The sequence below is a fragment of the Mustelus asterias genome, chromosome 24 (genome assembly GCF_964213995.1).
Source record: "Mustelus asterias chromosome 24, sMusAst1.hap1.1, whole genome shotgun sequence".
In the NCBI taxonomy this organism is placed as follows: domain Eukaryota; kingdom Metazoa; phylum Chordata; class Chondrichthyes; order Carcharhiniformes; family Triakidae; genus Mustelus; species Mustelus asterias.
Genome location: NC_135824.1, coordinates 15,551,783 through 15,578,380, shown reverse-complemented (window position 1 = coordinate 15,578,380; position 26,598 = coordinate 15,551,783). Strand labels below are relative to the sequence as shown.

At 47.9% G+C, this 26,598-nt stretch overlaps 1 protein-coding gene across 2 annotated transcripts; it reads left to right on the top strand.

Annotated features, from left to right (window-relative positions):
- Window positions 1–9,457: 9,457 nt before the first annotated feature.
- parp16 (poly (ADP-ribose) polymerase family, member 16) lies at window positions 9,458–25,455 on the top strand. Of its 2 annotated transcripts, XR_013500778.1 has the most exons (7): window positions 9,458–9,751; window positions 14,086–14,223; window positions 16,142–16,348; window positions 17,055–17,226; window positions 17,412–17,521; window positions 19,001–19,145; window positions 21,241–25,455. XR_013500778.1 is itself a non-coding variant. In XM_078241334.1 (6 exons), the coding sequence occupies exons 1-6, from the start codon at window positions 9,569–9,571 to the stop codon at window positions 21,383–21,385; spliced, it is 990 nt and encodes a 329-aa protein (XP_078097460.1). In that variant the 5' UTR covers window positions 9,458–9,568; the 3' UTR covers window positions 21,386–25,452. The 2 variants fall into 2 exon arrangements, 1 of the variants encoding a protein (XP_078097460.1); XM_078241334.1 differs by lacking the exon at window positions 17,412–17,521 and having other exon boundaries at window positions 21,241–25,452.
- The last annotated feature ends 1,143 nt before the right edge of the window (window positions 25,456–26,598 follow it).

Sequence of the window (26,598 nt, the reverse complement as noted above, 5' to 3'; positions counted from 1 at the left end):
ATTTTTGTGATGCTGTTTGAAGGAGAATTACAAGTCAGGCTCCTCTGGCAGGGCAGAACTCCCTTAATAGTGTACTGGAGTAGCAGCCTTAATATTTACTCTCAAGTCCTGGGGTGGAACTTGATCCTGGTACCTTGAGATTCAGAGGCCGGAACTTGACTCTGAAACCTTGTGGTTCAGAGCCGAGCATGCCATCATCCAAGACACTTCTTTGGTGGAGATCAGGGTGGTGTTGGGAAGGACATTACCATAGAAAACCTACAGTGCAGAAAGAGGCCATTCGGCCCATCAAGTCTGCCCCGACAACAATCCCACCCAGGCCCTATCCCCGTATCCCTACATATTTACCTGCTAATCCCTCTAACCCTCATATTTCCCCACTAATCCCTCTAATCTACGCATCCCAGGACACTAAGGGGCAATTTAGCTTGGCCAATCAACCTAACCCGCACATCTTTGGACTGTGGGAGGAAACCGGAGCACCCGGAGGAAACCCACGCAGACACGGGGAGAATGTGCAAACTCCGCACAGACAGTGACCCGAGGCTGGGAATTGAACCCAGGTCCCTGATGCTGTGAAGCAGCAGTGCTAACCACTGTGCCACCGTGCCACCCATTACCTATCTAACTATCTATATCTAGTGCAAGGATTAATATTAATAGTAATCCCATATTGCTGAAAGGAATCATAATCCTCACAATTGCTGGAATTTAGTATCCTTGGCACATAATCATAGAAGCATAGTATCATAGAATCATACAGTGCAGAAGAGACCTTTTGGCCCCTTGAGTCTGCACCGACAAGCAAGAAACATCTGACCTCCCACATAATCCCATTTACCAGCACTTGGCCCAGAGCCTTGATAAGCCAGATATGAGGCAGATATGTTCCTACAGTGAAGGACATATTAGACTGAGTCGCTGCTTGAGAATATCACCCTTTTCTATGGTGGGAAATATTTTCTTGGCATCCATTTAATCATCCACAATTCCCAATTTCGAAATGATCTGCCCTACTGTTGATCATTGTCCGATGCACAAGACATTTGGGAGAACTATTGCTTTCCCTCTCTCCAGTGAATTAAACAGAATTTATAGAGCAGAAATGGGCCATTTGGCCCAAATGACCTGACCACACAAGCCTCCCCCCCCCCCCCCCCCCCGCCCCCCCCCCCCAAATAATGCGATCTGCATATTCAGCTCTCCTTCATATACTTATCAAGCTTTCCCTTTAATAAATTATATTTTTCATCCAGTGATCAATATTCCTTAAACCATAGTGTATCCATAATGATGAATCCACATCTGGAGTGCAGTGTGCAGTTTTGGGTTCCTTACCTAAAAAAGGGTTTACCTAACTTAGAGATGGCACCACAAAGCTTCGTTAGATTGATTGCAAGGCTGAGAGTGTTGTCCTGTGAGAAGAGATTAAGTAGAATGGGCCTATAATGACTGGAGCTGAGAAGAATGAGAGATGATGCTGCTGAAACATATAAGATTTGGAGAGGGGTGATAGGGTAGATGCTGAGCGGCTGTTTCCCCTAGTTGAAGAGTCTAGAACCAGGGAGCTTTTTCTCAGGATAAGGAGTCAGTCATTTCAGACTGAGATGTGGAGAAATTTCTTTACTCCAGAGGGCTGTGAATATGAGTTGTTGAGTTCATTCAAGGCAGAGATCACAGCGCCAAGTTCGATTCCCGGCTTGGATTACTGTCTGTGTGGAGTCTGCACGTTCTCCCCGTGTCTGTGTGGGTTTCCTCCGCGTGCTCCGGTTTCCTCCCACAGTCCGAAAGACGCGCTAGTTAGGTGCATTGGCCATGCTAAATTCTCTCTCAGTGTACCCGAACAGGCACTGGAGTGTGGCGACTAAGGGATTTTCACAGTAACTTCATTGCAGTGTTAATGTATGCCTACTTATGACACTAATAGATAAACTTTTAAACTTTAAAACTTCGGATTGTTGGACTTTAAGGGAATCAAGCAATAAGGAGATCTGGTGGGAAAATGGAGATGAAGCCAACCATCAGCCAAGACCTTATTGAATGATGGAATGAGCTCAAAAGGCTGGATGGCTTACTCTGCAACTGTTATACATGGAGCCTCCTCAACTCACAAAGGTAATGCAAGGCAAAGCATTAGAATATCAATTTCAGTACCCATGAATTAATAACGACATTTTAAAAATTAATTCTTTAGATGTGGGCAGCTCTGGCAAGATCGGCATTTATCGCACTTTCATAGTTACTCCGAATTTGATACAACTACCTGGCCTGCCAGGTCATTTCAGAAGGCAGCTAAGAGTCACTCACATTGACGTGGGACTATAGTCACATACGTGCCAGATCGTGGAAGACAATTAAGGCTTCCTTCCCTCAAGGACATGAGTGAACCAATTGTTTATTTTTAACAATAATCTGACAGCTTCACAGTGTTTTTGTAATATATAATTTTTTTCTACCTCTTTCACATTAATACCTCGCAATTTAATTGTCAAAATTATATGGATTTCCTATTTATTTATTTGCCAGCATGAGTGAGTGAGTACTTGGCTACAAATGGTTCAATTTCTGACAGTAACAGTAATAGGTTTTGGAAGAGTGAGCAGGGGGGAAATAGCTTCTTGGGTAAAGATTGATTGATAGACATGCATCATCACATCTTTATCAAGTAATGTCTGCTGGGAGAAACCAGGCTACAATGGGACACCTGCTTTTAAATCCATCTTCTTTCCCTTGTAACTTTAACCATTAGATACAGTCCATGATTTTACTGCCTTCTGTGATCTGTGGAATAGTTTGATAGCTTGAGTTATGAGCCTAGGAAAATAGGTGACTATAAATTTTAGGCCTTTATGTAATGTGAATGAATAAGAATGTGTTAGATTTTCTTTTAAATGAGCTGCCTGTTTAGTGTGCAATATGTCGAGTTTGGCCATGTGTAAGTGTGCAGGGTAAGATTGTAAATTTTAATTGCTTGTTATGGCCAATTAGTCTTTATCATCTGATGTATTACACCCAATACAATGAAAAGCAACACTTCTAAGTGAGAAAATATGGGATTAAGTCAGGCATCGTCTTTTAAAATAAGGTCATTTAGGCTAGTCATTGAGGATAGCAAATTGGGATATTTTTGTAAATAATATGTTACTGAATGGAGCCTGATACTAAGACGAGGCAAACAAGTAGTTTGAAGCAAGGGTGGCACGGTGGCACAGTGGCTAGCATTGCTGCCCCACAGCGCCAGGGACCTGGGTTCGATTCCTGGCTTGGGTCACTGTCGGTGTGGAGGTTGCACATTCTCCCCGTGTCTGCGTGGGTTTCCTCCGGGTGCTCCGACTTCCTCCCACAGTCCGAAAGGGTTAGGTGGATTGGCCATGGTAAATTGACCGTTAGTGTTGGGGGGATTAGCAGGGTAAATGTATGGGGTTATGGGGATAGGGCCTGGGTGGGATTGTGGTTGGTGCAGACTCGATGGGCTGCTTCTGCACTGTAGGATTCTATGATTCCAAGTATTGTGGCCGAAACAATATGTCCATCATGTCTGATCTCATTAGATCAGAAATTGTGCAAAATAACTCTCAGAGAAATGAATTTAATTTGCCAAAGGTTTGGGAGGACTGATTCAGTGCAATTTCTCTTGAAAATGTCTGATGCAATGCAACAGCAACATTAATGGCTGCAGAGACACAAGGCACGATGAGCTCTTCTACTGTGTACATACGATCGTGATTGCTCACACTTTCATCTTTGCACTGCAGCCTCATGTACTTTAATGTTTTTCGTTGGAATGAGAAAGAAAAGACGGTGGAACAATCCAATATGAGTAGTACAAGTGAAAAGAGTCCACATCTTCATCACAATACAGACATAATCCAGATTTTTCCTGCACACATTAACGTATAGTTGGATAAGTCAAGAGACCCACATACTCAATTACATGCCTGGAGTGCTGGTCAAAGCCTCCTATGACAACTATGCTTATTTCTATTGTTAACAAGAGGCATGACCGTGTCACTCTAATGCCGATTAAATCAATAACTTGAACATGGTAAACATTAACTAAAAAACTGGCTGTTTTATAAATATAATCTCTAATGGCAAGTGTGTTAAGTCATTTGAAAGAAACTGATCTGTGTTGCATAGAAACCCTACAGTGCAGAAAGAGGCCATTCGGCCCATCAAGTCTGTACCAACCACAATCCCTCCCAGACCCTATCCCCATAGCCCCACATATTTACCCTGCTAGTCCCCTTGACACTAAGGGGCAATTTATCATGGCCAATGCACCGAACTGGCACATTTTTGGACTGCGGGAGGAAACCGGAGCATCCGGAGGAAACCCACGCAGACACGGGGAGAATGTGCAGACTTCGCACAGACAGTGACCCAAGCCAGGAATCGAACTCGGGTCCCTGCGCTGTGAGGCAGCAGTGCTAACCACTGTGCCACCGTGCCGCCCTAACGTCAAATTTTGTGTAATGTACTTATACAAATTTTATGGATAAGGTATATTTTCAGGATAAAAAGACCCCGGGGACGATTCTCCCATCCGGCTATGCTCATTTTTGAGCCCAACAGACCGGGACATTCGAGCGCCGGCCGATTCGCGCTGGGCGTCTGGTCCCAAGTGCATCTCCCAGCCTAAGTTTTTTGGCGTGGAGGAATCCACACTGTAGATGAGTGTAAAGGAGATTAGCATGCGTTTACATAATTTTAAATATAATTAGCGGGTCCACGACTTGCACCTTCGCCCCCCACTAGCGTTCCCCCCCGGCGCAATGTCGCGCTGGTGGGGTTTACAACTGCTGTATAAAAGTTGGGAGCTGGTGAGGCAGCGTTGAACAGGAGTAAGGAGGTAAATTTAATGGAGCTGCAGCCCCCGGAGTGCTGGGGAGATTGGAGGCAGGGCCTGGAAATTTTCTGCTTGCTGTGGGGATGTCCCTGGAGAGATGGAACGCTCAGGGATGTTCCTTGTAGTCTCTGTGGGGTGGGGTGGCGCCCTTTATTGAGTGCTGGTCAGGCCATTGGGCTGTTCCTTTGTTCTCTCTGTGGGGTGTGGTGAGGGACTGGACTGAGTGATGGGGTTTTAGCGCGGGGAGGGGGGAGCTGCACCAGATGGCACTTGAGGGCTCATCAGTTGGTGCTCCAAGAAGGGGTGCTCAGGGTTCACATAGATACTCATGCTGCATGTACTCTGCAGTGAATGGGAATAATTAGCAGTCTGTCCCTGCCCCATGTTGCTGACCTGCAACATATGCCTGGAAGGGAATGCTGTCGTCGCACTCATGGCAACGGCTCAAAGGAGTGCAATGGTCACGCCCGCACACCAACCTGCATGCTCTCCCTGCCTGCCATGTTTACGATGCCAATGGCAGGCAACCTAATCAGGTGACACATGGCACTACAGATTATGTTGTGTTGCCAACATCCACAAGTGGGAGAATTGATCCCAGTGAGTTATGGCGGAAGGGTGGGGAGGTGGGCTGGGGGTGTGGAGATGTGTGTGGGGGGAGCGGTCCTGGGATAGATGCTAGCAATGACATGTATCTCTCTCTCTTTAACCCCCACCTTGCAGAATGGATCTCGGACTTATAGATTGAGAGCTAGCTATCATGGTGGCGGCTGAGGAGGGGGAAGCGGCTCAGGAGGTGGAGGGTGTAGGGGGGCCACCGCAGGAGCAGCCAGTGGCAGACCCTCAGGATGGAGGACAGGAGGCTGCCGCTGATGGCCAGTCTCCCGAAAGGTTGACCAGGAGAAGGAGGATGCAAAGGGCCAGAATGCACTGGACGAGAACACCTTTCGAGGGGCTGTCGGAGATTATGTACTGTCGTCGGCTCTGCCTATCCAAGGACTTGGTCCGGCACCTGTGAGGTGTTCGCATACCTGGTACCTGAGGGGAGGGGCGGACACCCGCTGCCAGTTGAAGTTAAGATGATGGCGGCTGCTCCAAACCAGCTCACGGAAAGCATCGCCCATTGCCCCAGGCAACATTTGGCTGCTCCAAACATCCTTCCACCACACCGCAGGAATCACTGCAGCTGCCATCCCCCACAATCCAAAGCTGGACACTGAAACCATATGACCCTTCCCCCTCCCCCACTTCCACCCTCTCTCAGCCTACCCCCCCACCCATCCCCACCCTCTGTCAGCCCCCCCCCCCCCCCCCCACCCCCCCACCCCTCTCTCCCCGCCAGCCACAAAAAACATCAAACTGGTTAAAGGGCCTGGGCTGGCACTGGTAGCGAGTCTTTGGTGAAGGCTGGAGGATGATGATGACTCGCTGCTGTAAGGCACACTGGGATCCCGCCCCTGGTGCCACTCAAGTCTGACTCCTACCTGTTCCCCCCATGCACACTGCCTCCTAGGCCCACGTAGCAATAAGGGTTGTGAAGCCAAGCAATGGGTCGGGTGCTAGAGCGGGTGAGGGTGGGGGGGGGGGCTGTGTTTGACTCAGGGTCTGGTGGATGGTTGGGAAAGTAGGGCAGGTGGCCTATAACCTTTGGGCGAGGGGCTGGTATTGTGCAGCACAACAACTGTCTGTGCCTCAATGCATGGGATTCTGGAACATTCAGTTCTGTGGGGGGAGAATCGGAGACAGATTAGTCGCAGCTGTGAGGTGAAAATAATATTTTATTGTGTTCTTAACGTTTTCCAAAACTTAACCCTGACTACAGGTGACCTTAACCCGTGTCTTCTTTGGGAATCTACAACTTTCTAATCTTGTGTGGCCCACAGGAGGTGCTGTTTCGGGGGGAGGGGCAGGCGGCGGCACAGGGGTTGAATGCAGTTCCTGGAGGAGAGGTGGGGGGTGCGGTTGTTGGATGCCCTTGAGGTGTCTGGGGATGGTTTGACATTGTTAATACAGCACATGTATGTGCAGGTTTCAGAATGGGATGCCAACTCACCCTTGCTGCCCGAAGAAGGTCGTTCAGTTTCTTGTGGCACTGCTCTGCGGACTGAGGTGTCAGGGCCCTGGCATTAACTGCGGATGCCATTGCCTCCCGCAATGCCTTTGCTGCGTGACCTCTTGGGCGGTGAACTTGAGTGGAGAACAGCGGCTGGTGCCTCTCCTCCACCATGTCAAGCAGGCAGGCCGGCTCAGTCTCTGTGAATCTTGGGGCAGATTTGTTTTTGGCCATCTTCCTGGCGTGACAGGCTGTGTGTCCATCATTGCAGCTTATATCCAGCTCTGGCTTGTTAAGGGAGTCCAGGTGCAGTCATTTTAGGCCGGTGATGGGCCCGTTAGTTAAAATTCCTTGTGAGAAATGTACACGCAACCTGCTATCAATAGAGGGTTAGCCATCTCCAAAGGTGCTGATTGGGTTCAACAAGGTATTGTGTCCGGGCTGGGGAGGTGCAATGCTCAAGTCTCTCACTCAATAAGTAGAAATGCTCGCAGTCAGGGGGCGTGCATGGCAGCACAGCGCTATTTGTGTACAAGGCAGCAGTGAGGCCAGTGCAGTGTGTGTGAAGGGCAGGAGTGATGGGGAGGGCCAGGAGGCCAGTGATGTCTGGGTCACTGGGGAACGGCGAGGCCAGGAGGGCAGCGATGTGCATGAGGGGAGTGGGGGAGTGGGGGGGGGCAGGCGGAGTTGGGGGAGGCCAGGAGGCCAGCGATGTCGGGGTCACTGGGGGATGGCGAGGCCAGGAGGGCAGCGATGTGCATGAGGGGAGTGGGGGGATGGTTGGGGGAGGCCAGGAGGCCAGCGATGTCCAGGTCACTGGGGGATGGAGAGGCCAGAAAGGCAGAGATGTGCGTGAGGGGAGGGGGGTTGCAGAGGCCAGGAGGGCAGCGATATGCGTGGGGAGGTGGGGGGGGGGGGGGGGGCATGGGGGGAAAGATGAGGCCAGCAATGTCTCTGGGGAGGTTGAGACCACTGATCTCAATGCTGGGAGGTCCTGTTTAGCGAACTCCCAGAGATGTGCGCATGCATGGGGGCCCGCTCAGGGTGCTGATTTCAGCCTCTTTAGCAGGAATAGGCCCCGCTCATGGACCTCTGGAGTGATTTACGCCAGTGCACTCTGCAGTGCACAGAGTGTGGGAGATTCTTCTCTGAATTCCTGCTGAAAAAAACCAATGCGATTTACTCCAGTTTTCACACAAACTCGATACTTAGAATTTTTTGGGAGGATCCCGGCCCCCATTTTTCAGCCTATCCAAATCTTAAGAGCAAACTGCCTACCTTTGGCAGCTAACTTCATTTAAGATTAATGTGACAGTGGAAGCAAAACATACACTACAATTTAGTGACATGGTGAAAGAGATAAATGAGGGGAAAGGGAATAAAGACAGGGGAACGATTTTTAACTGAAAATTTATTTTTGCAGTCTTGGAGTTAAGGTTGAAAGGAGTGTTGATAGGGAATCGTTTTATTAGTGGAATAGTGGGTGTTAGTTTCAGTTATTGTTGTGTACAGAAGTTGTGGTTGATTTATTGAAGGAGCATTTTCTAAAGGCGAAAATGGGATTTGTCAGCTTCCTTTCAGGAAGGCCGTTAGTTTGTTGAATTAAATTACTATTATCAAATCAAAAGCAGAAAATGCTGGAAAATCTCAGCAGGTCTGACACGGTCTGTGGAGAATGAATAGAGCCAATATTTCGAGTTAGGATGACCATCCTGAAGGATTGGCTCTATTCTCTCTCCACAAATGCTGCCAGAACTGTTGAGATTTTCCAGCATTTTCTGTTTGGATTCCAGCATCTGCAGTATTTTGCTTTTATATTATTAACAATTATTTTGTTGAATTGAATTAATATTATCAGTTATTTTGATAAATTAAATCACTATTATCAGTTCTTTTGTTGCATTTAATCATTATCAGTTATTTTATTGAATTAAGTCACTATTATTAGTTATTTTGATGAATTTAATCAATACTATCAGTTATTTTGAATGTAATCATTATTATCAGTTATTTTGATGAATTAAATCACTATTTTTAGTTATTTTGTTGAATTTAATCATTATTATTAGTTATTTTATTGAATTAAATCACTATTATTAATTATTCACTATTATTAGCTATTCAGGGGCTACACAGTGATTAGCACTGCTGCCCCTCAGCGCCAGGGACCCGGGTTCGATTCCTGGCTTGGATCACTGTCTGGGTGGAGTCTGCACATTCTCCCCGTGTCCGCGTGGGTTTCCTCCGGGTGCTCCGGTTTGCTCCCACAGTCTGAAAGACGTGCTGGTTAGGGTGCATTGGCCATGCTAAATTCTCCCTCAGTGTAACCCGAACAGGCGCCGGAGTGTGGCGATGAGGGGAATTTCACAGTAACTTCATTGCAGTGTTAATGTAAGCCTACTTGTGACACTAATAAATAAACTTTGACTTTATTTTGTTGAATTGAATCAATATTATTAGTTATTTGGATTGAATCACTTATTAGTTTAATGACTGTTGCCCAGTGCTGGGATTGTCTCTGCTCCTGTAACCATGGTGACTGATGGAGGAACTCTGACCCGGAAGCGGAAGTGTGTGTTGGTTGCCGTGGGTGATACTTCCTGGAGAGACGGGGCCGCGGGCTCTGGGTTCAGAGGGTTTTGATTCACAGCCCCGGGGCGGCGGGGATGCCGGGCCCGGCTGCAGGCCTCCGGGAGGCGATGGAGGAGACTCTGAGGAGGGACCTGCTGGCCGCTGACCTCAAGTGTAGCCTCTTCATCTCGGCCCTGCAGAGCTACCGGAGGGACTCGGTGCTCAGGCCCTTCCCGGCCCCGTACTTCAGCGGGGAGAGCAAGGACTTCGATGCATTGGTGAGTATTGGAGTGGAGGGGAGGGGAGGGGGAGAGAGAGAGAGGAGGGGTGAGTGTTGTGGGGGGGGGGGGGAGAGTAGGGGTGAGTGTTGTGGGGGGGTGGGGGGGGGGGGAGGTAGGGGTGAGTGTTGTGGGGGGTGGGGGGGGAGAGTAGGGGTGAGTGTTGGGGGGGGAGAGAGTAGGGGTGAGTGTGGGGGGGGGGGAGAGAGTAGGGGTGAGGGTGGGGGGGAGAGAGTAGGAGTGAGTGTGGGGGGGGAGAGAGTAGGGGTGGGTGTGGGGGGGGAGAGAGTAGGGGTGGGTGTGGGGGGGGAGAGAGTAGGGGTGGGTGTGGGGGGGGAGAGAGAGTAGGGGTGGGTGTGGGGGGGGGAGAGAGTAGGGGTGGGTGTGGGGGGGGGGGGAGAGTAGGGGTGGGTGTTGGGGGGGGGAGAGAGTAGGGGTGGGTGTGGGGGGGGGAGAGAGTAGGGGTGAGTGTTGGGGGGGTGAGGGAGTAGGGGTGAGTGTTGGGGGGTGAGGGAGTAGGGGTGAGTGTTGGGGGGGAGAGGGTAGAGGTGAGTGTTGGGGGGGAAGAGAGTAGGGGTGAGTGTAGGGGGCAGAGAGTAGGGGTGAGTGTGGGGGGGGGGAAGTGAGTAGGGGTGAGTGTGGGGGGGGAAGTGAGTAGGGGTGAGTGTTGGGGGGGGGAGAGTAGGAGTGAGTTGGGGGGGAGAGAGAGTAGGGGTGAGTATTGGGGGGGGGAAGAGTAGGGGTGAGTGTTGGGGGGGGGAAGAGAGTAGGGGTGAGTGTTGGGGGGGAGGGGAGAGAGTAGGGGTGAGTGTTGGGGGGGGAGGGGAGAGAGTAGGGGTGAGTGTTGGGGGGGGAGGGGAGAGAGTAGGGGTGAGTGTTGGGGGGGAGGGGAGAGAGTAGGGGTGAGTGTTGGGGGGGGAGGGGAGAGAGTAGGGGTGAGTGTTGGGGGGGGAGGGGAGAGAGTAGGGGTGAGTGTTGGGGGGGGAGGGGAGAGAGTAGGGGTGAGTGTTGGGGGGGGAAGCGAGTAGGGGTGAGTGTTGGGGGGAAGCGAGTAGGGGTGAGTGTTGGGGGGGGAAGCGAGTAGGGGTGAGTGTTGGGGGGAAGTGAGTAGGGGTGAGTGTTGGGGGGGGGTGGGAGAGAGTAGGGGTGATTGTTGGGGGGGGAGGGGAGAGAGTAGGGGTGAGTGTTGGGGGGGAGCGAGTAGGGGTGAGTGTTGGTGGGGAGAGAGTAGGGGTGAGTGTGGGGGGGGGAGGGGAGAGAGTAGGGGTGAGTGTTGGGGGGGGAGGGGAGAGAGTAGGGGTGAGTGTTGGGGGGGGAGGGGAGGAGTAGGGGTGAGTGTTGGGGGGGGAGGGGAGAGAGTAGGGGTGAGTGTTGGGGGGGAGGGGAGAGAGTAGGGGTGAGTGTTGGGGGGGGAAGCGAGTAGGGGTGAGTGTTGGGGGGGGAAGTGAGTAGGGGTGAGTGTTGGCGCGAAGTGAGTAGGGGTGAGTGTTGGGGGGGAAGTGAGTAGGGGTGAGTGTTGGGGGGGGTGGGAGAGAGTAGGGGTGATTGTTGGGGGGGGAGGGGAGAGAGTAGGGGTGAGTGTTGGGGGGGGAGAGAGTAGGGGTGAGTGTTGGTGGGGAGAGAGTAGGGGTGAGTGTGGGGGGGGGGCAGGGAGAGAGTAGGGGTGAGTGTTGGGGCAGGGAGAGAGTAGGGTGAGTGTTGGGGGGGGAAGAGAGTAGGGGTGAGTGTTGTGGGGGGGGAAGAGAGTAGGGGTGAGTGTTGGGGGGGAGGGGAGAGAGTAGGGGCGAGTGTTGGGGGGGAAGAGAGTAGGGGTGAGTGTTGGGGGGGAGGGGAGAGAGTAGGGGTGAGTGTTGGGGGGGAGAGAGTAGGGGTGAGTGTTGGGGGGGGAAGAGAGTAGGGGTGAGTGTTGGGGGGGGGGGGAAGAGAGTAGGGGTGTGTGTTTGGGGGGGGAAGAGAGTAGGGTGAGTGTTGTGGGGGGGAGGGGAGAGAGTAGGGGTGAGTGTTGGGGGGGGAGGGGAGAGAGTAGGGGTGAGTGTTGGGGGGGGAGGGGAGAGAGTAGGGGTGAGTGTTGGGGGGGGAGAGAGTAGGGGTGAGTGTTGGTGGGGAGAGAGTAGGGGTGAGTGTGGGGGGGGGCAGGGAGAGAGTAGGGGTGAGTGTTGGGGGGGGGAGAGAGGGTGAGTGTTGGGGGGGGGAAGAGAGTAGGGGTGAGTGTTGTGGGGGGGGAAAGAGAGTAGGGGTGAGTGTTGGGGGGGAGGGGAGAGAGAGTAGGGGCGAGTGTTGGGGGGGAGGGGAGAGAGTAGGGGTGAGTGTTGGGGGGGAGAGAGTAGGGGTGAGTGTTGGGGGGGAGAGAGTAGGGGTGAGTGTTGGGGGGAGAGAGAGTAGGGGTGAGTGTTGGGGGGGAGAGAGTAGGGGTGAGTGTTGGGGGGGAGAGAGTAGGGGTGAGTGTTGGGGGGAGAGAGTAGGGGTGAGTGTTGGGGGGGAGAGAGTAGGGGTGAGTGTTGGGGGGGAGAGAGTAGGGGTGAGTGTTGGGGGGGAGAGAGTAGGGGTGAGTGTTGGGGGGGAAGAGAGTAGGGGTGAGTGTTGGGGGGGGGGAAGAGAGTAGGGGTGTGTGTTTGGGGGGGGAAGAGAGTAGGGGTGAGTGTTGGGGGGGGAGGGGTGAGTGTTGGGGGGGGAGAGAGTAGGGGTGAGTGTTGGGGGGGGGAAGAGAGTAGGGGTGAGTGTTGGGGGGGGGAGAGAGTAGGGGTGAGTGTTGGGGGGGGAAGAGAGTAGGGGTGAGTGTTGGGGGGGGAGGGCAGAGAGTAGGGGTGAGTGTTGGTGGGGAGAGAGTAGGGGTGAGTGTGGGGGGGGCAGGGAGAGAGTAGGGTGAGTGTTGGGGGGGGGAGAGAGGGTGAGTGTTGGGGGGGGGAAGAGAGTAGGGGTGAGTGTTGTGGGGGGGGAAGAGAGTAGGGGTGAGTGTTGGGGGGGAGGGGAGAGAGTAGGGGCGAGTGTTGGGGGGGAGGGGAGAGAGTAGGGGTGAGTGTTGGGGGGGGAGAGAGTAGGGGTGAGTGTTGGGGGGGAGAGAGTAGGGGTGAGTGTTGGGGGGGAGAGAGTAGGGGTGAGTGTTGGGGGGGAGAGAGTAGGGGTGAGTGTTGGGGGGGAGAGAGTAGGGGTGAGTGTTGGGGGGGAGAGAGTAGGGGTGAGTGTTGGGGGGGAGAGAGTAGGGGTGAGTGTTGGGGGGGAGAGAGTAGGGGTGAGTGTTGGGGGGAGAGAGTAGGGGTGAGTGTTGGGGGGGGAAGAGAGTAGGGGTGAGTGTTGGGGGGGGGAAGAGAGTAGGGGTGTGTGTTTGGGGGGGGAAGAGAGTAGGGGTGAGTGTTGGGGGGGGAGGGGTGAGTGTTGGGGGGGGGAGAGTAGGGGTGAGTGTTGGGGGGGGGAAGAGAGTAGGGGTGAGTGTTGGGGGGGGGAGAGAGTAGGGGTGAGTGTTGGGGGGGGGAAGAGAGTAGGGGTGAGTGTTGGGGGGGGAGGGCAGAGAGTAGGGGTGAGTGTTTGGGGGGGGAGAGAGTAGGGGTGAGTGTTTGGGGGGGGAAGAGAGTAGGGGTGTGAGTGTTGAGGGGGAGAGAGAGAGTAGGAGTGAGTGTTGGGGGGTGGCTGGCTGGGGGTGGATGGGTGGCTGTAGATGGGTGGGTGGGCTGTAGATGGGGGGTGGATTGAGGAGGGGGTTGGGAGGAATAGAGGTTGGTGAGCGAGCGAGAGTTGTGTGTGGATGTGAGTGAGAGTTGGGTCATGGTGGGTGGGGTGGGGGTTGGGAAAGGGAATGTGTGTGGGTGGGGGAGAGTGGGCAAGGGAATGTGTGTGGGGGAGATGGTGCGGGGGTGAGTGTGAATGTGCGGTTTGGGTAATGTGTCGGTGTGGAAATTCCTCTCAGCACACTTGAGTTTTTGGAATTATTTAAAAAGCATTGTTCTAGAAGTTGGCCCACAACTCTGGCCATACATCCTGTACGACTTCCATTGGCAGGGTTACAGTCACCTTGGTGGCCGTTTTAACTATAGCATCAGTGTGGAGGGACTGGGTCAGGTTGTTGGTGATCTGAACAACTAGATACTTGAAGTGCTCGGCCATTTCCACTTCACCATCGATGTAGACAGGGGCATGTTCTCCACTTTGTTTCCTGAAGTTGATGACTATCTCCTTTGCCTTACTGACATTGAGGGAGAGTTTGTCATCGCACCATTTCACCAGATTCTCCATCTCTTTCCTGTACTCTGCCTCGTCATTGTTTGAGCTATGGATATTAAAGTTCTGGGCAGAATATAACATGAAATATTTTTGGACTGACAGATTGTGTTTCCCAACAGCTTGCCGACACCCAGAATCTGCCAAACTTAAAACAGCTGCTACACTCTGGAGCAATCCCACAACAAAGAACCCTAGAACTTCTCAACTGGGCCTGTTTGTCAAAAAACCTAACCATTAAAAGTTTGGGGAAAAAAGGGGTAAGAGTCTCTTTGAATGCTTTATTGAAACTTTCAACTGATGATTAGACAGTGTTGAAATTTCCCTCCATTGAAGCTGTCTTTAAGTATGGGTATAATTTTGATTGTTTGCCCCCCGGGTTGCACACCAACCTGACTTGGAAATATATCACTGCTGTTACTGAGTCAGAATCCTGGAAATCCCCACCTGACAGCACTGTGGGTGTTCCTTCACCACACGAATGGCAGCAGTTCAAGGCGGTGGCTCATCAGTACCTTCTCGAGGGCCATTAAGGATGGATGACAAATATTGGCCTTGCTTGCCCTGCCTGCATTCCATGAATGAATGAAAGTGTAAAAGTTATTTTGGACAGCAAATCTATTGCAGCAGGAATCGCAGAATAACCTTGTCAACATGCAATGTCTTTTTCTCTCACTTGTCAAGTGCATGAGCTGCATGTCATTAAAACATGCCTGTCATAAGAACCATACATGTATCAGTTGCAGTGCAGAGTGTGCATAATATGCTATTCAAGCTGTAGGTGAGGGGGTTGACAAATGTACTGATGTGTGTGTAGCCATCCTCCTCCTTTGGATGCAACTGTGACTTGTTGCAGACTTGCTTTTAATTTTGAATTCATTTATTTATTAGTTAACACTCAATGAAGTTACTGTGAAAATCCCCTAGTAGCCACATTCCGGTGCCTGTCCGGGTTACACTGAGGGAGAATTTAACATGGCCGATGCGTCTAACCAGCACATCTTTCAGACTGTGGGAGGAAACCGGAGCACCCGGAGGAAACCCACGCAGACACAGGGAGAACGTGCAAGTTCTGCACAGGCAGTGATCCAAGCCAGGAATCGAACCTGGGTCCCTGGCGCTGTGAGGCAGCAGTGCTAACCACTGTGCCATCGTGCCGCCCCCATAGAATAGAGCTGAGGCATTTCATTTTAAGTGTTTTAATTCCCAGTTAATTTTTAACTGGAACTTACCATGTCAAAAGGATTTTCATTAATGTCTGGATTGATGATCGCATTGGTTGCTGCGATTCTGGGTTGCCCTGTGTTTGCTCGATTCATTTAACAGAATAAAGGAGTTAGAAAATGGCGTAGGAAAAAAAAAGGTTTCTCACCATTTTGTGAAGTCTCAGTACAGTTTTGCTAATAACAGTGGATGATTACATTCCCATTAAGACAAGAAACTTTGGGCTATTTGCTATGTACATTTTGGTGGCCAGTCAGGTAGGAGAACATCCTTGTTAGCAAACGGTCTTGTTTGAGTATGGTGTATTTTTATCCTTGTTGGGGCGTAGGGATTTGACAGCATCATCGGGGTTTACGACATTGATGTCTGGGTCATGTATGCTTCCAGGAAAAGACGTTCTACCAGAATTCAAGGTAGAGTTTGTACATTATCCGTTTTGACCATAACATGATCCGCATGTGTTTTTTGAGGAGGGGGAGTGTATTGCTATTGTGGGAGGAAACGCATCTTTTCATGGTGGGGGGAAGGGAGATTAAATCTTAGCATTTGAAGCTTTATTTGTAAGCTCCATCCTCTCTACTCCAAGGCAGTACATTTAGTGATTGAAGGTGATTTCCCCTGAGGTAAGTTTGCATGTTTTACATTCTATCAGTGAGGCACAGAGAGCGGAGTAGCAGATACCTTGCAAAGTTCATGTGAAAGTCAGTGGACTAGTTGCTCAGCAGGCTTATTTGCTTACACCGTACCAGTAGTTGTTGCAGACAGATTGGCATTGATGAGAAACCTACCAATTTATGGTCATTGATTCTATGGAGAGAATTTGAAAGAGTGAATAAAATGTAACTTTTCTCACCCCACTTCCCTACCCCATCACCGCCAAAAATAAAAGACATCAGTAATCGGATTTTCTTTTTGCAGTTGTAATTTTTACAGGAGATCTTGTTTGTGTTCTAGTATGAAGAAATCCAGGAACACATTGGGTTCACAACTCCCTCTGCTGCTACCCCGGACTTCCTGTTTGAGGTTGTTTATTGTGATCAGATGAACGCCAAGTTCGAGGAAACCAAAGGAGACCGAGATCTCATCTATGCATTTCATGGGAGCCGGCTTGAGAATTTCTATTCTATAATTCATTGTGGTTTGCAGTGTCATCTCAATAAGGTCAGGAATTCCATAGTTATCTCATGGTTGCATTTTTTTTCTTTATTTAAAGGATCATTCCAGCATAACAAGCTCTTAAAACATCATTGATTTTGAACATTAAATCTCGCTTTATAATTTTGATGGGTTTGAACAGCTGCTTCAGCATTGCTGTGGATTGACAGCACTGCTCGAGTGCTCCCCGAAGCCACTTTCATTCTCCTTTGCCCCAATCCTGGAGTACTCCTAGACCATGCAACGCAGTCCATGAGTGCTCCCATCTGGAAACATTCTCTTCCTCCGCTCCCCCAATAAATGTTACGTGTCTCAGCCCCCTGCTTTACTCCCTGGGGTAGGTCCCTGCCTGACTTGATGTCAGCCCCATTTTCTCTCCCCTTTGCTCCCACACTGCAAAATCTCTCTGACATCCTTTCCATCTGGTACAATCCAACCTTTGATGTGTGTGTTTACTCTAGGCCTTCAAGTTGGTAACAAATAGATACGGAGTATATTGATTAATAAACTTACGAAGGAATGGTAACACAAACAGGTTATTTGACCCTCCAGTTTATATTGTGCTCTATATGCGCAAATAGAATCCATGTGTCTATATCCTCTTAAGATTACCTCTTCAAAAAAAAATTCAAAAGACCGAAGAGTGCCAGTGTAGCTTCGTTCAGTTGTTCTGAAGGTTTGTGTACGTTCAAAGATTGCTCTTTCTTTGTAGACATCTCTCTTTGGGGAAGGAACCTACCTTACCAGTGACCTGAGCTTGGCTCTTCTGTACAGTCCCCATGGTAATGGCTGGCACCAAAGTATTCTGGGACCTGTCCTTAGCTGTGTTGCAGTTTGTGAGATCATTGACCATCCTGATGTTAAATGCCAGGTCAAAGGAAAAGGTATCACTTACTTTGAATTTTGGGATAAAAAAGTTGTAAATAAGTAGAAGCATGACTGTTGTACCTGTAAAGGAAATTCCTGTTTTTGTATATATGCTTGCTTTCATCCATCCATTAGAAATTGAGCACAGAAGATTAAGCGGTAAACTAATTAAGATGTTTAATATGATTGAAATCTTTTATAGGAACTTGGAACTATTTCCTCTGGTTGGGGAGGCCCCACCCCTCCCCGCAAAAGAAGGCTGTCAGGTCAAGTGAAAATTTCAAAACTGAGATTCATAGGCCCAGATCTTTGGTGAGCTGCGCAGTTGGCGTGCCCGTCTTAGACTGTGATTTTAAACTGACCACTTGGTGCTGGAGCTCTGCATCTCCTGGTCTTGGCTCCAGCAGGGATCTGGTGATGAGCAGAATTGTATCATTCCAGCAAAGACAGTCTCCCTGAAATGCCCCTTAAGGCCTGACTTCAGTTCATTGATTTGAGCTGTTGTTAAATGCAGCAGTCAACCGCAAAGCAGCAGAACTTCTCCCTCTTCATCTTCATCCCTTACTCCATCAGCAATGTTCCCTCAGCCTCTGGCGATGCTCAACTGCCTTCCTTGCCCCAAGCAGTGTACTCCCTCTCTCAACTCCTGACAGTGTTCGCTCCCTCCCTCCCGACTCGCCCTTACCCCCGTCCCCAACCCACCACCAGCTTCCCTGACAGTGCTCATCCCCGTGCATCCACTACTCCCGTCAATGCTGACTTTTCCGACATTAGCCAGACAGGACCCTGGGCTTCCAGCAAGTGAAATGGAAGGCGGGGGAGTGGGGTGACCAATGTCTGGAAGAGGGGTTGGGGTGGACAATGTTGCGATTGCCGTGGCGTTTGAGGTTTTGATACTCCTGATTTACTTTGAGCTGCCCTCCTGAGCAGCTTTTACATTAACTCATAAAAAGCTCCAAGCATAGGGTGAACAGCCCAAGTCTCTGTGATTCTGACTATCTGCTCCCACTGTCATAGGGAATTGTGCAGCGATCCAGACTGACCAATAGCTGGCAATCCAAAGCTTAAACTTCTGTTCTTCATTCATGGGATGTGGGTATTGCCAACGAGGCCAGCATTTATTGCCCATCTCTAATTGCCTTTGAGAAAGTGGCAGTTAACCACCGCCTTAAATCGCTGCAGTCCATGTGGTGTAGGTACAACCACAGTGCTGTTTGCGGGGCGGGGGGGGTGGATTTTGACCCAGCGACAGTGAAAGAACAGCGATATATTTTCAAGTCAGCATGATGCGTGGCTTGGAGGAGAACTTGCAGATGGTGGAATTCCCATGCATCTGCTGCCCTTGTCTTTTTAGATAGCAGCTACCATGTGCTTGGATGGTGCTGTCTAAGGAGCCTGGGTGAGTTCCTGCAGTGCATCTTGTTCTACCCACGCAAGTTCCCACATCAGAAGGTTCAGGCCATAGACATTTCTTCGGTAAGAGTATAGAACAAAGATGGGCAAGTGGAGTTGAGGTGCAGATCAGCCATGGTTTGAAGGACTGTATTGATTGCCTTCTGAAAGGGATTTCCTAACTATATTGTAATCTTAAACCTGATCCATTATCACAGCTGCATCTATAGAAATAATATTGGCCCCAGGCTTAGTGACACAGAATAACTAGAAGCTCCAGGGCTTCGTGATACATGACATTTACACTTTCCAAACCTATTGTTTTTCTTCGTGTTTATTAAATAAATTGACTTTTTTGACTTCTGTGCTCGTAAGTAAACGTTTCCTGCTTGATTTCAGATGCTGGCGGCATAGATCGACAAAGAGCAAGGGTGAGAAACAGTGAAGGTGGCGATGTTCCACAAAAATACTTTGTGGTCACAAACAACCAGCTGCTGAGAGTTAAATATCTGCTAATTTATTCCGAGAAACTCTACCGAAGAAGGTAAATTCAACTTCTGTTAAATTTTGCCGAGTGTTTCTATAGACCTGTGACTGCATCATTGGGCTCATTCTAGAGCTAGCTTGTTTTTAATTTCACCCCAAGTGTACTGAATTCGATTTGGTTTTCTTTTTTTTAAATATACAGGTCCAATTGAACGGAAGTGGGCGACAGCTAATCTGGGGTTTGGGGATAGGCTCTTTAAGGCTTCACTCCTGTCAGGCAGACTTTGTGGAGATGTCTTGGTTGATCTTGACCAACGCCAAGTTAAAAATTTAAACACTTACAAGAGCTTTGAAAAAGGATTTAGTATCTGTTCATTTAAGCATTCATGAGCAAGTGTATTGTGGTTATGTTTTCTCAAATGTTTGCACTTCATACTGACACGAGCAGGATGAAGTGGAGGGAAATATACCACATTGTGTAGATGCTCATTTCAGTCGATCAAATGTATTCCATTTTGTTGGAAGCGTTTGTTAATTTTGTCTTGCCTAAATAGGAGAATTTGCTGACTCTGCGCAGTTCAGTCAGCCATTTATCATTTTATTTATTTATTATTTATATACTGTGGCAGCGCCTGTTTTACAAGTGCATTGCTAGCTGGATTTTGGAAGGTCAGGAAACTGTGTTATCTGTTTTACAAACTGTATAAACAGCAGAGCTGTGCTGGATCAAAGCTGCAGAGCTTCCTGTGAGGAAATCTAGGGAGTGGGAATGTGGAGGCGGAAGGATAATGAACATTGGACAACAGGAGGGGGTACTGTATAATGGCACAGCAGATAATGTAGAATATAATTCAGACTAACCGCGTTATGCTAATCAATCTATAATGGGAAGAGTGGGTTGAATCTTGGCACTTTAAAATGGCTGGGTTGGAGTAGGATGGGATGTTATAGCTTTAAAAATCTCAAGATAAATTCAAGAGTTAGCAGAGTCAGGACAAGATGTGGGCAGTCAATCTGCTTGCAGGGCGGCACGGTGGCACAGTGGTTAGCACTGCTGCCTCACAGCGCCAGGGACCCGGGTTCAATTCCGGCCTTGGGTCACCTGTCTGTGTAGAGTTTGCACATTCTCCCCGCGTCCGCGTGTGTTTCCTCCGGTGCTCCGGTTTCCTCCCACAGTCCAAAGATGTGCGGGTTAGGTTGATTGACCATGCTAAATTGACCCTAGCGTTAGGGGGATTGGCAGGGTAAACGGGGATAGGACCTGGGTGGGATTGTGTGGTCGGTGCAGACTCGATGGGCCGAATGGCGGCCTCCTGCACTGTAGGGATTCTCTAGGTGCGGGTTGGTCAATTTAAATATTGAGGAATGGCACCATCTGATTAAACCTGGTTTCCCAGTCCTCGGAGAAACTTGGTGGCTGAAGAAAGGCAAAGATGCTTCGGGGAGAAGATAAATCCTTCTCCCCCAGTCCCCACAACTGATGCTCCACCTACCTCATCGCCAGAGTCAGACCTGCACAAATGTGCATGGCCATTCCCACTCTCAGAAACAGGTGACATACGTGTTTTTATGTTGCAGGATGAACCAATATCATTGTTGTAAATTATATTAAGAACAGCACATGGACACAATTGCAGGCTGGCAGCCTGGTTACAACTTAGATTTACATGTGCTATCTGACCTTGGGGTGACCCAATGAAGTACAGTGTGCACCGTATTGTATCTAATACTGGCGTACTCTACCACAGTCACTCTGATATCAAGACAACGTACATATGAGTTTCCCAACAAAAACTCCATCCCCCTGTCATGAATCAACCCAGTGTTTGTGAAGGAAATGACCTTTGGGCACCTGAAGATTGAAAGCTTGCTCTATCGTTTGGTTAGACAATGTAAAAAAAAAATCCCAAATCCTGCTTTTTCTATAAATCTATTCAAGCTTTAATTTCTGAGTAATTGCCTATTGCAATTTTAAACACATTGATTCTGTGTCGACAGCTTATTTCAGCATGTTTCACATTTCTGCAATTGCTAATTGTCAAATGTTTGGTCCTGAAATTTCTACCAAGGACAAAGTTAGATACACTTTCTTTATGATGTATAACTGTCTTTAGTAAGTTGCATGATGATTATTTTCTTTTTGAACGTTACAGACCCGCAAAGCAGCCCTCCTGGATCTCCCAGCACAGTTTTATAGTCATGATGATGCTGTATTTGCTGCTGCTGATAGCCATCGGTGCCTGTAACTCACCAGCTTTCCAGTACTACTGGAATCGATTTATTGAATCAAAGCGATGAGTTTGTTGCTGCAATCTTGTTTACTGGCCAAAACATGGACACGCACTACAATACTTAACCTGATGCCTTAGACACCGCTGTTACCGCAAGGCACAAGTGTGGACCAAGAAACGTTTAATTTACAAAAACAGCTTACTGTGCCATGAATGTTTCTCAGATGTTGGAGTTCCTGTGCTCTTCCACTCCACCTCCTTTTTTACAGTTCTATTTAGTTCTGATTAGTGTGTTCTTTTGCGTTGCTCATGAGTGATGATTAACTGCTGGGGAATGAAGCGACTTTGTTTCCAGTTTTCCATCAGGTGGCAGTTTCCACCTCTGTGCGTAACATAGTGTAGGCATAGAATCATGTGCCTTTTGCATTGGCCCCACCAATTAGAGCTGAACATGGAAGCACAATCTTCAATGCAGCTTAGTGACCCACACCTCCAGTGCATTGGCAGCAACTGAAACTACTGCATTTAGAGTTTATATATTACTGTCAATTTCTAAATTCTTTGGCAACCATTGGAGAGCAGACATCATTATGGCCGTGAAGTGAATGAAAGACAAGATAAGGGTATTAGGAAAACTTTAATTGTTCCTAATACTGTGATATAAATCCAATTAGCAGGTAGCCTTCCAAATGTGTTAAGATGCCTATTTTATATATTCTTTACAGTAATAGTGTAAAATGACTTAATGGGCATCAAAACAGCAGCAATGTCCCAGTAACAGGCTCACTATTTGTTTTCCTTGCATTTCTTTTTTTAAATATTCCACTGCGGGATCCTTAAGGAGTAAACAAGGGCTATAAAAAATAAAGAATGTACAGTGAATAACTTTATACTGTATTATACATTTTTGTACCCTTGGACTGAAATGTTATGTGAAGTTTGATGTTAGTAAGCTGTAGAATAGCAACTTGCTCAGTAATATCTCAAAGCATACGCTGTATCTGGCACAAAGTGCAGGCGAGGCTTTCTTGCTTTTTAATGTCAGTATAAACCCTGAGGTTTAATAGGTCCGATATGGAGAGCAGTTTTCACGCTGCAGAGTAAATTTATTCTTCCTTAGGTTACTGATGTGATTTCAGTCGAATATTACCTGCAGCTTTGTGACTTCTGTATTATAACCCACTCCTGTACCCAACGTGTGGGGAAATATTTATCTAATATATATGATACATATATACACCTGATAGGATTTGCTTTGTGCAATATTTAGCTACGGAAATATTACCAAGAGTAATAAATATTTCTAGCCTGTAAATTTTCTAAAATGTAATTTTCGATTTTGTCCAATTTGACCGCACTAATGTGTCATCAATATAATTGAATTAGGCAATTGGATGTTTAGCAAACTAATTCCTTCCATCGCTGTGTCCCAATATTGCTTAATCTAATAACATTGAGCACATTGAAAATCGAATAATAGCAGGTTATGCCATCCATCCAGTGCCTATTTGGGGCTTTAATCTGCTTGTTTGGTTCTGGTTCCAGTTTACCTCGGCATAGATCACTTTCTATCTCTTAATATTTGGTTACCAGCTGGACATTCCTTGAAACTGATGTAATTTCAATGTTGTGACTTTGGTAGATCAGATTTTGTGTCTAGTTTATTTAAAGGATAATTGTTGCTTTAAATATCTTTATCATTTTTACTTTAAAAAAAAAAGACTGGTTCAAATTGGTGAGGAGCTGGACGTTGGAGAAAATTAATTTTGGTTTTGGGGTGCTTGGTAAGAGATCTTTGTAAAAGCATGTTTGTACTGGCTCTCTGTACTGTGAGTAGCAATGGAAGACTATAATCTACCTTGCTGCACTAATTAAAAAAGGGACCATATCCAGTAGCCTTTAAACTTATTGGTGTTGCTTTCACATATCTTTTTAGATTGGTGTAAGAATATAAACAAAATGGAACAGGGGATACAGTAATCTGATGAGGGAAATAAAGTAATTTTCCTCCTTCCCTTCCAAGTACAGGGTGGCACAGTGGTTAGCACTGCTGCTTCACAGTGCCTGGGACCCGAGTTTGATTCCGACCTTGGGTGACTGTCTGTGTGGAGTTTGCATATTCTCCCCATGTCTGTTTGTTTCCTCCGGGAGGTCCGGTTTCCTCCCACAGTCCAAAGGTGTGTGGGGTAGGTTGATTGGCCATGGTAAATTGACCCTTAATGTCAGGGGGACTAGCAGGGTAAATATGTGGGGTTAGGGGGATAGGACCTAGGTGGGATTGTTGTTGATGCAGGCTTGATGGGCCGAATGGTCTGCACTGTAGGGATTCTCCGATTACAATAATGTAGATTGTTCAAGTCTGACCCAGTGTTCCCTTGGTCAACAGAGATAGAGCAATAGCACTGCATTGAGTATTTGATGATGAATATCTGTTTGAATCTTGTGTTTGACCACATATTCCCTGTTTTTTTTTGTTGAGGGTGAATAGCTTTCTATGTGACTTGCAGTGTTCGGCAAGAATCTGTGTTGCGAGTCACCATTTTTATTAGTGACTTAGATAATGGGATAGAAAACCTCCTATCCAAATTTGCTGATGACACAGAGGTGGCATTGTAAGCAGTGTGGATGGTAGCATTAAATTGCAAAGATACATTGATAGATTTAGTGAATGGTTAGATGGATTTCAGTATGTGTAAATGTGAGATCCTGCACTTTGGACCTAAAAAGGATAGAGCAGAGTACTTTCTAAATGTGGAAATACTAGAAACAATGGAAGTCCAGATATATAAATCACTAAAATATCATGAATGAGTGCAGAAAATAAACAGCCTAATGGGAATGCTGGCCTTTCTTGCTAGAGGACTAGATTACAAGGGGCTGGAAGCCATTCTTTAGGGGTATGGAACCCTCGTTAGACCACAGCTAGAGTACTATGCACAATTCTGGGTACAGCAAGCACCTTAGGAAGTGTGTATTGGTTTTGGAGGGAGCCCAGTGTAGATTGACCAGAATGAGGCCTGGACTCGCCAGGCTTAAATTGCGAGGAGAGATTACAGAGACCAGGGGTGTATTCACTGGATTCAGACAGTTAAAGGGTGATTTGATTGAAGTTTTGAAAATATTAAGGCAAACGGATAGTTCCGTAGAAATAAAGCATTGCTGCTAGCTGGAGAACCGAGGACAAGGGTGCAGAGTCTTAAAAACTAGAGCCAGTCCTTTCAAAAGTGAAATTAGGAAAAACTTCTCCACAGAGGATGGTTGAAGATTGAAGCACTTTCCGCAAATGGGGATCACGTGTTAATTTTAAATCCGAAATTGATGGATTTTTGTAAACCCAGGGTTAGAAAGGGAGATGGAGCAAAGGCAGGTTTGTCGATTTGGGTTACATATCAACCATGAATTAATTGAATGCAGGACAGTCTCAAAGGGGCTATACGGCCTTCTCCTGTTCCTGTGATCCACTACTTTCTTCCATTCTGGTTTCCCCCAACTGTGTGCCTTTGGTGAGGCGCACCCCACAATTACCAGTGCTGTTGTTTAGGCGATTTTTAAAGGCTTGCCTTAGAATAGTTCAGTGACAGCCTCCTGTGTGAATTAGGGAGATACTTGAGCCAGAATTTTACCACGGGACGGGCAAGGCTGGCAGAGTGGAATTCTTTGGGCTCGGGCGGGATTTTATGAGCCTCGCCCGAGCGAGGTCGCAAAATCCCGGCCTGGGTCTCAGTGCTTACAGCAGCTTCTGTCCTGCCGATCACTTTTGGTGGGGTTTTGTCCTCGATCTGCTTCTCTGCAGACTTGAATGTCCTCAAGTCCTGTGATCACAGTTTTAAATTAAATAACCTGTTTATATTACAATCAATGTTTCAAAGAACTGGTTTATGCCTCCTCAGTCTTCTCTTGTGGGAATAAGTCTCATCGTGTCAGCCTTTCTCTCAACATTTCAGTAAAGCAGAAAGTTGTTATTTTTACCATGATGAGAGGATGGAGATGAAATTTTTATAGTGAACTTAGATTTTTAACCACCTTTTGGGAACTGCAGCTTCCACCTGCACCGTGTTCCGGCAACATCATGTCATGACACAAATGTATTTTCAATCACTTTCTTGAATCTAGATTCAGAGGTACCTCCTACAATTTTAACTCCTGGCTGTGCAATTGTTAGAAGTCTCACAACACCAGGTTAAAGTCCAACAGGTTTATTTGGTAGCAAATACCATAAGCTTTCGGAGCAATTCTCCTTCGTCAGATGGAGTGGTCTCTGTTCTCAAACAGGGCACAGACACAGAAATCAAATTACAGAATACTGATTAGAATGCAAATCTCTACAGCCAGCCAGGTCTTAAATGTACAGACAATGTGGGTGGAGGGAGCATTCAACACAGGTTAAAGAGATGTGTATTGTCTCCAGACAGTACAGCTTGTGAAATTGTGCAAGTCCAGGAGGCAAGCTGTGGGGGTTACTGATAATGTGACATAAATCCAACATCCCGGTTTAGACCGTCCTCATGTGTGCGGAACTTGGCTATCAGTTTCTGCTCAGTGACTCTGCGCTGTCGTGTGTCGTGAAGGCCGCCTTGGAGAACGCTCCTTCTTCACTGTGCAATTGCACAGTGCACTTTAATATAATCCAAAAGGTTTGCATTCCAAAGCCAGCAGCTTGCTGCTCTTGGGCATGCGGCTGGGACAGTGAAAAGGGAACAGGAGGAGCCTCTGAATGCACGACTGTCACAGTGCAGAACAGGAGCCTTAAACTGAATGACAGCCATGCGAGAAGTTATTTATTTTTCAGTTTCTTATCTCGGATTTCCAGCCTCAATTTTGCACCTTATTTTCATTGTAAATATTTTTATGTCCATGGTACCGACCTGACTGCTGTCCAACCTGCAGGCGAATTGCAAAATCCCCTCTTAAAGCTGACCTAACATAGGAGCAGGTTTGATTAACTTGCCCTCTTCCACGCTTATAAGGTGATGCCGTGCTGACATCTGACAGCTTGACTGAGGTTGATATCGCTATTAGTGCGTGCATGAGCTAATGTCCAACCACTCAAGATTGGTGGAGTAGTGGATGAGGTGGAGGGCTGTTGTAGGCTGCAAAGAGACATTGATAGGATGCAGAGCTGGGCCGAAAAATGGCAGATGGAGTTTAACCCTGATAAATGCGAGGTGATTCAACTTGGTAGGACAAATTTGAATGTGGATTACGGGGTCAAAGGTAGGGTTCTGAGGAATGTGGAGGAACAGAGAGATCTTGGGGTTCATATCCACAGATCTCTGAAGG

Bases quoted from the DNA above. Each gene is read 5' to 3' on its own strand.
- parp16 (XM_078241334.1), top strand. From the start codon at position 9,569: ATGCCGGGCCCGGCTGCAGGCCTCCGGGAGGCGATGGAGGAGACTCTG. The intron at 16,349-17,054 runs GTCAGGAATTCC...CTTTCTTTGTAG, and splicing joins TGCAGTGTCATCTCAATAAG to ACATCTCTCTTTGGGGAAGG. The intron at 17,227-19,000 runs GTATCACTTACT...GCTTGATTTCAG, and splicing joins ATGCCAGGTCAAAGGAAAAG to ATGCTGGCGGCATAGATCGA.